Raw genomic sequence first — 10,225 nt, forward strand, 5'->3', positions numbered from 1 at the left:
CGAAGCATCGAGTCCATGTTGGTCAAGTTTCAGGTATCATGCCGATACATTCTATTATCCCAGCTTAGCCCGTGGTTAGGGTAGCAGCATATGAGGAAGAATAACTTAGACTTTCGAGGTTCAAGAAGTATTACCTTCCTACTTTTAGTGGTTTGGCTTCAGAGGATGCGTATGGGTTCCTAGGGGAGTGCTACTGTATTCTCAGCCCTATGGGTATTGTGGAGACAAGTGGAGTTGCTTTTTTTTTTTTACTACGGTCCAACTTGAGGGAGCAGCATATCAGTGGTGGCGAGTATATGAGTTGGGTAGTCCGGTCGATGCAGCTTCACTTTCATGGGTTCAATTTTCATAGGTGTTCTTGAGAGTGTTCGTTCCCCAGACCCTTCAGGATGCATGGTGCGTGGAGTTTGAGCAGTTGCGCCAGGGCACTATGTTAGTGTTAGAGTATGCCGTTATATTCAATGAATTGTCCAGACATGTACCTACTTTGGATTCCACAGTTAGAGAGTGAGTCCGCTGGTTCATTGGGGGCTCAATCATGATATCCTATTCAGTAGGGCTCAAGAGTTGGAGTCGGATGTTCCATTTCAGAAGGTGGTAGAGATCGCTCACCGATTAGAGGGCATACTGAGCCAGGAGAGATAGGGTAGGGAGGCTAAGAGGCCTCGTAGAGCGGAGAGATCTACTGGTCCCTATTTTGGAGGCAGGGTACAACATGGTAGAGGTTTGTGGATCAGCCAGTTCAGTTTGCACTTCAGGCTTCGCACGGTGTTTCAGGCACCCATGGGTCTCAAGGTATCCGTACTAGACAACTTTCACAGCCACATCAGTAGAGAGGTTGCTTTGGGTGTGGAGATACCAGCCACATGGTGGGAGATTGTCTAAGACTCCGTAAGAATATGTCACAGCGGGGTAATCAGGTTATGAGTTCTGTTTCAGTTACTGATATCCCTGCACCGCCAACTTGGGGTACAGGTTAGGCGAGTAGATGGCGCCTAAGAGGGGGAGGCACTACCTGTTGATGTGTTCTCTACAGTAGGGCTGAGGCCGCTGCACTAGATGATGTCGTACAGTTATGGTTTCGATTTGTTATAGAGGAGCATCATTCGTATCTTGTTCCGGTTCTGTTTATCAGGGTGAGTTCTTCTATTTTACTTCACATATGGGTGAGTTTCATGATCTTGTATTATGCTTATGTGTTTACCCCTGTCGGGAGATCCTATAGTGGTAGCCCATGTCTATCGTTTTGTTTTATTCATTATTGAGAGTTATGAGACTAGAAGTGACTTTCTGTTACTCATTTCGGTAGTTCTGATATGATTTCTGGGTGATAGGTTACAATTTGTGATTTAGATATTCTACCGGTGTGGGAGTTCAGTGTGTGTTGTGATTTTGTTGGCGGAATTGAATTAGTGGAAGGTTTCATTTGGTATGATGTGTATTCTACTTGTGATTCAGAGTTGAAGGTGAGACCCTCGCGGTGTCATATGTTTCGATGTGTTTGAACCAGGCCGTGTGCCGCGGTGGAATTGTATCAAGATGAGATCCTTGCGATTTGTTCATATGTTTTGATTCTCACTTGTGTAATCGGTTCGTACTATGGTACTGATAGGGAGTGATGCCTGTCGGGCTTGTTTGATAGTTCTTTCATGTGTTTCCTTGTTTATTAAGTCATATCCGTACTGTGCTTATTGGGTTTTAGCTTGTGAGGTGTGTTCCCAGGTGACGTTAGATGTGACTTGTTGATTTGGGTGAATAGTTATGAGGTCTTCATATTTCTTGCATCGTTGTCAGTGTTGTAGAGGTTTGAAATAGGATTCTAACAGATATGAGGCTAATCGTCGGTGCTAGATATGATTATGGGCAACTACTGTGGCTAGAGATGTGGTTATGGGCATATATGTGACGTGTTGCGTCGTGTGGTTGTACCTTGTGGGTGTAGGCATAAGTTTTTGCAGTTGGCTGAGGTTGATACCGATGTAGATGTAGGAATCGGGTCTTTTGGAGATGATCAGATGGTAAGGAATTTGGTTCTAAGGCCTATTAGTGTGGGTGGAAGGGATAATCTTCAGCGGAGATGGTGTTGTCGGGCTTATATGGATTGGGGTGACGTGGGATCACCCGCAGGTATATGTATGGTAAGTTCACTCAATGATTTGATGATTTCGGAATGGTTCTTGACTCGTTCGAAGACGAAATTTTGTTTAAGAAGGGGAGAATGTAATGACCCGACCAGCCATTTTGAGTATTAGCGCTCCGTTCAGTGGCTTAAGGTCTTGATCAGCTCCATATTATGTGTTATGACATGCGTGCGTAGTCGAGTTGGGATTTCGGATGATTCAGGATTGATTTGGAAGAAGAATCTGTGGTTTAGAAGCTTAAATGAAAAGAGTTGACCGCAGTTTCACCTTTGAGCAAACGACTCTGGAATGGATTTTTTATTGTTTCAATAGCTTCGTATGGTGGTTTCGGACTTAGGCGTGTGCCCGGATTTAAATTTGGATGTTTATAGGACAATTTGGCACATTTTTGGCGAAAGTTGGAGTTTTGAAATATTTAGGAATTTGAATGAAGGTTGACTCGATTGATACCGGGCTCGAATTTTGATTCTGAAAATTTGAATAGATTTGTTATATCATTCATGATTTGCATGCAAAATTTGAAGTCATTCCGGATTGATTTGATATGTTTCGGCACGGGTTTTGAAAGTTGGAAGATTCGAAAGTTCATAAGTTCGATTCATGGTGCGATTCATAGTTTTGACGTTGTTTGATGTGATTTGAAACCTCGAGTAGGTCCGTGTTATGTTAGGGGACTTATTGGTATATTCGTACGAGATCCCGAGTGGCTCAGATGAGTTTTGGGTAGGGTTCGGATTGTTTGGCACCTTGTTAGAGCTGCTGGATTTTCTGGTTACTGGTTCCTTCGCACTTGCGCATTTATGACCGCAGGTGCATGCTCGCTTAAGCGGAAGAGAAGGCACAGGAGCGGGCCTGGGCGAGTTGGGTGTGTGCTCGCAGAAGCGGGATATAGCAGCGCACCTGCGCATGCGTAGAAACGAAACCACTACCGCAGGTGCGATGGGGCTGCTGGCTAGTGTGCTCCATGGAAGCGACGCATGTGTTGCAAAAGCGACTCCGCGGGCGCGATGAGATTCTCATAGAAGCAGAACTGGGCAGTGCATTTAGGGGTCGTAATTGGCCATTCTCTTCTTTTCCTTTTGAGATTGAAAGCCTCAGTTTTGGGTAAGGCTGTGGATCGGGCAGATCGAGCGGTTATTTACTCTTAACTGTTTGGCTTATCGGTTGTCGACTTTTAAATGTATTAATCCGCTAGCCACCCGATAAGATATCGGGCGGATTGGTATCGATTTAGCTATTATCGGGCGGTTATCGGGCCACCCGATAATTAAAAACCTTTTTGGACTGACTACTTTTATTATGGGACCGAACTAAAATTAAATAAAAGGGCTACTGGAAACACCAAGTATAATGTTACAATTCAGCTAGCTAGTTTGTTGGTCTTGTTCACAGAATGACAGAATCACAGTTCATAAAAGTTGTGTTGAACCTTGTGAATGTTCTAGTTAACGAAGTATAATGTTACACAGACAAATTGAATGAACAAGCAGACTAATCAACTGCAATCTAAATGATAGAACTGTTAACTAAAGGTGTAGAACCTTGTGAATATTCTAAGAAGATAATTACAGTAAAATCACATTAGTTTTGTGTCTTAAGTGAGAATACAACAAAGTGTTAATTAGCATTAAACTAGATAGTAACATGTGACTGAACCCCAAGAAGGAAATAAAGCATTTGAGTGGCTTTAACTAAGCATTATCCAAATTAGTCATAAAGCAAATCATAGAGACAACATAAGTATAAAACAAATCGCAGTTACATCATCCTTTCACATGCATAATGCATTAAGGCTCAGATTTTCATTTTTCCGGTGATCCCTTCAATAACAGAGGAAGAAACTTGAAATCACTTGCAAGAAACTTAATTAATTCCCCTGTCAAACAAATTTACAGAGCTCTAAACTGAAAGGCCACCCTTGTACCTGCAAGGCACTATCTTGCTTTTTCAATTTCTTTTGCAGTATATTGGGTCAAAGAAAAGGAATCAGACACTATTCTGCCTAAATACTATTCTGCCTAACTACTAGTAGTATATTGTATGAAATTTGAGAAGAATTACCATAGGGAAGGAAGATGACTGATCACTTTGTGAGGACATAAACAGCATAGACAATACCAGGTAGCCATCCAAAGAGAGTCAGCAAAACACAAATCCAGTGCTACAGATTGGGGCATGGGAAATGATCAAAATTGCTATGATGAAATAGAACTGATGCACATCCATAATTTGAATTCTTACCAGATGTATTAACACTACACGTCAATTATGGAAGGGTCTTTTCTATCGCTAGCTAAATCTGAAGAAAAAAAAAGTCAAATAATGAGTCGTGCGATAAATATAAGTATATACACAACACTTATATACAACAAATATAGTAACAATATTATTACCTTGTTCAAGTTGCTCGATTTTATCAAGATCTTCCTCAACACTAACAGGTTATTTTAATTTTTCATTTCGAAGCCAATCTTAAAGACACACTAGAGCTTGCACCAACTTAGGAGTTAATGAACTCCTAAATGAATCAAGAAGATGTTCTCCCGTACTAAACACACATTCAGATGCCACACTTGAAACCGGAACAGCTAATACATCATGAGCCATCTCCGTAAGAACAGGAAATCTAGTTGAGTTCAATTTCCACCAGAGAAGAACATCAAATTCTTTAGTGTCATCCTCAGTTTCTTCACCAAAATATTTATCTAACTTTGTTCTAGTATCAACACCTCCACTCCCACTTTTAAATTTTTTTATATCTTGCATGAGTGATTCTAAAAGTCCTGAATTTTGGGTGCTTACTTGACTGCCAGAAAGTCCGGAAGTAGAAGTGTCCAATGAAGAATAATCTGAAGATGAAGCAAGCACGACACCTTTTGAGCTGGACTTTACATACTCACTAAATAATGAAGTCATGTACTTCTTCACTTCTGCTTGTATAGTTTCCCCCGGATCTTCACCAAACATCTTTACAAGTGCATATCTCACTGCATGCCTAACAAGTTAAATAGACACTGAAGATTCTTTTAAACCATCCTGGACTTTGGGGCAGTTTTGGAGGACTTCTTCACGATCTTGACTTGGGTAACTGTTCTATATCTGGAAGTGATTATATTTCATGATTCTATGGTTATATTCATCGTTTATTTTGAATTTAATGGATGAAATTGAGGAAAAATTATGAAATTTTTCGAAAATGTAAAATGAAGATTTGGAGGTCGAATTGTTGCCGGAATTTGTTAATTTTGGTATGGTTGAACTCGTATTGGAATGGGTATTCGGATTTTGTGAATTTTATCGGATTCCGAGGTGCGGGCCCAGGGTTTAATTTTTGGGTTGACTTTTAGTTCTTGTTAAAGATTGAAACTTTATTATCCGGAGATGTTTTCTATGAGTTTTATTTATGAATTGAAGCTATTCTGGCTAGATTTGAGTCGTCCGGAGGTTGTTTCACTCGAACAGGTCATTTTAGAGTAATGGACTAGCTTCTTTGAGGTAAGTATCTTGCCTAACTTTGTGTGAGAGAACTACCCCTTAGGATTTGAGTCTTTTGTGCTAATTGTGTCATGTAAAGGCCGAGTACGGGAGGTGCCGAGTACGGGAGGTGACGAGTACGTGCTCGGACTTATTTGTGAAAATTTGACCGTCTACTGCTTTTAGGTTCTTATGTCCATTAAATATGAAGTTGTTTTGTCATGTTAAATTACTCATTTACTAAATTCACCCTTACGCATCTTAATTGGAATTAATTGCTTCATGTTCTACCTGTATTGCCGATTAAACTCTTATGTGCCTTAACTAAAGTTGTTGCCTCTTCTATTGATATGCTATCCTTCTCTAATTGCTTAACCTTAATTGGAATCATTATTATCTTTCCGTAATTTGTCTAACCTTTATTTAAATCATTAATATCTCTTCCGTAATTGCTTAGCCTTAAATGGAAGTTTGTTATCCCTTTCATTGTTGACGTATCAAATTGTACTTTTGTGGAAGTATTGCTATGCATTATCTCTTACTTGTTGAACTATTCTTGTTGAAACTATTATATCTCTGTTATATCTTTCTTTGTGAGTTTGTTCTTCCATTTCTTAGTGTTCTTAAGTTCTTGTATTGATTTACTTGTCGTATTCACATGTTATTGTTGTTGTTGCTGTTGTATTCCGTGTTGTTGAGTCAAGGGCTATACGTGGTTGTGATATTGAAACTATTTTGAGGAAATGTTATGATATGGGCACATATTGTGAAAGCCATTTATTTGAGTTGTTATATTTTTTTGGCATACGTGTTTTGTTGAGAGAATTGTGATTGTGTTGCACGAGATTTCTGCCGTGTGGTTGTTATTATGGCTCGAGGTTTCTACCGTATGGTTGTTATTGTGGCACAAGGTTTCTGACATACGGTTGTTATTGTGGCACGAGGTTTCTGCCATGCGGTTGTTATTGTGGCATGAGGTTTCTGCCGTACGGTTATTATTGTGGAACGAGTTTTCTGCCATGCGGTGGCTATTGTGGCACGAGGTTTCTGTTGTGCGGTCGTTATTGTTGCACGTGGTTTCTGCCGTGCGGTTGTTATTGTTTACACGAGGTTTCTGTCGTCCTATTTTGATTCATTTTACGATTTGAGACTACGAGGCGGTACCTCGAGAGGGCTCTGTTGTCATTTTTCATTTTCTGTGCAGTTATCTTTGATTATTGTTTTCCTTAGCATACTGCTAGTTATTTTCCTCTGTGTTGCTCTATTTGCTCAGTTTTATGTAGCTAATTTTGTTGTGCTTGTCGTTACGTCCACTTCATTGCTGTCTTATTTACACTGTATATTTGGGGGTGATCGTTTCTTATGTGCCATTCCTTATCTCCACTCTAAATTATGGACTTGGATTATGGTAGAACACTTGCACAAGCATACACGTAGATGAATTACCCATATCAGTTTAAGGAGATGAGTCCTGACGTTATTGACCATTACATGTACTCTTGTCTACTTGCCTTCTGTGTGAGAGTTATCCTCTTGACACGTGAGTCGTCCGTGCGGTTATGAATTAAATTGTGGGCACAAGGTGCCAAGTGATTAGGGTTCAAGAATTGGGACCCGTGAGTTGTGATTATGAGGTTCGGTACCTCGTGGAAATGCTTGAACACATCTGGTTTGAAAGAGATTGTTCTTATTGAGTTGTTGCTGGTTTTCTTTTAATTGGTTTTACTGACTTAGACTGTGTTCAGTTTACTCTACAACATTATTACCTGACTGCTTCATGTTAGCTATTGTTGTTACTAGTGTATCATTGCAAATATTGTTTTGTATTCCTTATCCTGCTTAGCTTTATGTTAATATTGTTCTCTGTTAGTTCACCTTCACTCTTGTTCAGGTTGTTTAGTCCGGTAGGTGTCTTGGCTGTCCCTCGTCACTACTCCACCAAGGTTAGTCTTGATACTTATTGGGTACCGCTGTGATGTACTCATACTACGCTTCTGCATATTTTTTGTGCAGATCCAGGTTCCACGGTTGTTGTTGAATATTAGCTGGCGGGTCGAGCTGTGGAGACTCAAGGTAAACCTGCCGTCGCGTTCGCAAGCCTCGGAGTCACCTTCTGATTTTGTTTTTGTACTTTGATTTCCATTCCGAACAGTTGTACTTAAGGATTTTCTTAGCGAACTCAATAGAGCTTGAATTGTACTATCGATTTTGGGAATTGTAATTGTGTATAAGATTTTTATCTCATATTCTTCGTTTGATGTTTGATTTCTTCTATTAATTTAGTAATCGTTAGGCTTACCTAGTCTTAGAGACTAGGTGCCGTCACGACATCCTACGGAGGGAAACTGGGGTCGTGAAAAAAAGTCATTCACGAACCAAATGGGAAATACTCCAAAAAAAATAAAAACCAGTATATCACATATTCCCACAAGAGAATTTTGCACTGAAAATGGCGTGCGGTTCATTCAACTCCATATATTATATATACGCATTGTCTAGAACAATTTCGAGAGAGGAAGTCCAAGTGAATAAAGTGAAGTCCCAATTTCTTAACATCTGTTTCATTTTGGTCCTTAACTAAAAAGTTTGTCGTGAAAATTATTTTTTAATGAGAAATATTTTTAAAATCGTCTCTTTAGTATTTGTTTGATTTGAACCAAAAGTTACGTTTATTTGCTTAGTGGGTCGGTGCTAAGGCATAACCCTTTCATCTAACCAAGTTTATCCAGATTAAAAGTTCAAAATATTGAGTTCATGTATTTAAGTTGAGTTCAATGAATGAGAAAGATCATAAGCTTGCAATCGCTTAGCTTATGTTTCCTTACATCTTCTAATGAGCTGCATTCTATTCTCACCCGGGAACTAAGTTGTTTATTACTTAGGTTGTTATTAACTTCACAGCTACACGTATTTTACTTTATTAGCATCTTCATATGGTGTAGTTTTATGCCATGAGCTATTTCAAAATAATAGGAACCAATACTCAAAGAGAATATTGTTTCTAATAGCTACAGCAGTACGATTTCAGAACATTATTGCTGTTGTTGATAGATACAATATTCTCTTCAAGTATTGGTTCCTATTAATTTAAAATAGCTTGAGCCATAAAACTACCATATGAAGATTAGCATAAAGTTCACTTTAAGGGGAAAAGATGGATAGCATTTCGTACAAGAAGATGACAGATTCTATTTCTATCACTACTAGAAATTCGTTAAAAACCGACCAAAACAACCGACCAAAGTTGGTCGGTTATGGCCAATTATCGATCAAAACGCGACCATTCGGGTGTGGACGGTATTTTGATGGTCGGAATGGCTTACCGACCAAAGTTGGTCGGAAATTACCGACCAACGTTGGTCGGTAGCTTAAAACGACCATCTGGCAAGTTTAAGTACTTACCGACCAACTTTGATCGAAAATATATTTTATTAATTTAATTTTACCGACCAAAATTGGCCGGTTTAACTAAATTATTTTTTTCTTAATTATTAAAATTTAAAAAAACCGACCAAATTTGATCGGTAATTAAAAATATATATTGTTTTAAAATAATTAAAATTAAACATTACCGACCAACTATGGTCAGTAACCTCAACAGTGCAGGCAAAATACCGACCAAAGTTGGTCGGTAATGTTGAATCCTGGGAATCCAATGTTCATTAACCGACCAACTATGGTCGGTATTTTGGAATAATATTTTTTTTATTAAAAACCGACCAATTTTGGTCGGTTTTTCTGGGTTTAATTTTGGCATAAAATACCTGTTTTGGCGGCTACACCACCTGTCAGCATACCAATACACCTAATAACAACAACAACAACAACAAAAAAAAAAAAATAACAACAACAACAACAACAACAACAACAACAACAACAATAACAACAACAACAACAACAACAACACAACAATAACCAAAATATTCAATAAATACTTTAAAACTAACAAATTAAAGTTCAATTGAACATAAAAATCCAAAACCAAGTTAAAACTAATTACAACTAGTTCAAAACTGATTCTATTTGTCTAATTCAAAGTATATAAAAGAGAAGGGGTGTTTTCTACAATATCATCATCACCGTCTGATGAACTTTCATTTACAAGACGGTATAAAGAACGGTCTTGTGGAGGACGGGAAGAACAATCACAGGGAGGACGGGGGGAACGATCACGAGCAGGACGGGAGGAACGATCACGTGGAGGTCAACCTTCTGGAGATGACTCACGAGATCGGGGCAACGGAAAAGCTCCACTAGATAGGAGAGTTCTGATCTGAGCTTGCATGCCAAGGAATTGAGCATCTCTAAGCATTTCTCTTTCCTTGGCCGCTTCTAGCTCGGATGTGAGCTTTGTCACCGTCTCCCGCATAGCGGAGAGGCTCTCTCTATTAAGTTGCTCGCCTTGTGAGGAAGTCCCTATTCCTCACATTCCACACTTATAGCGATGGAAGTTTTTAGTAGGAAGCCCATATACCTTCCCCCATTTTGGACCGCCAATAGACTCCAACCATATTCTTTCAGCATCCTCATCCGAAGATTGGGTTGGCTCACCCAATTCACCAGCTGGATGACTACGGATGAATTCCTCCACGTTACTTTGGTAGCGACCC

At 39.4% G+C, this 10,225-nt stretch overlaps 1 protein-coding gene across 1 annotated transcript; it reads right to left on the reverse strand.

Moving 5' to 3' along the window:
- Window positions 1–4,613: 4,613 nt before the first annotated feature.
- Window positions 4,614–5,108, reverse strand: LOC138900176 (zinc finger BED domain-containing protein DAYSLEEPER-like). The gene has a single exon (XM_070186891.1). The coding sequence runs from the start codon at window positions 5,106–5,108 to the stop codon at window positions 4,614–4,616; it is 495 nt and encodes a 164-aa protein (XP_070042992.1).
- Window positions 5,109–10,225: the final 5,117 nt, after the last annotated feature.

This window comes from Nicotiana tomentosiformis, chromosome 10 (genome assembly GCF_000390325.3).
Source record: "Nicotiana tomentosiformis chromosome 10, ASM39032v3, whole genome shotgun sequence".
Classification (NCBI taxonomy): domain Eukaryota; kingdom Viridiplantae; phylum Streptophyta; class Magnoliopsida; order Solanales; family Solanaceae; genus Nicotiana; species Nicotiana tomentosiformis.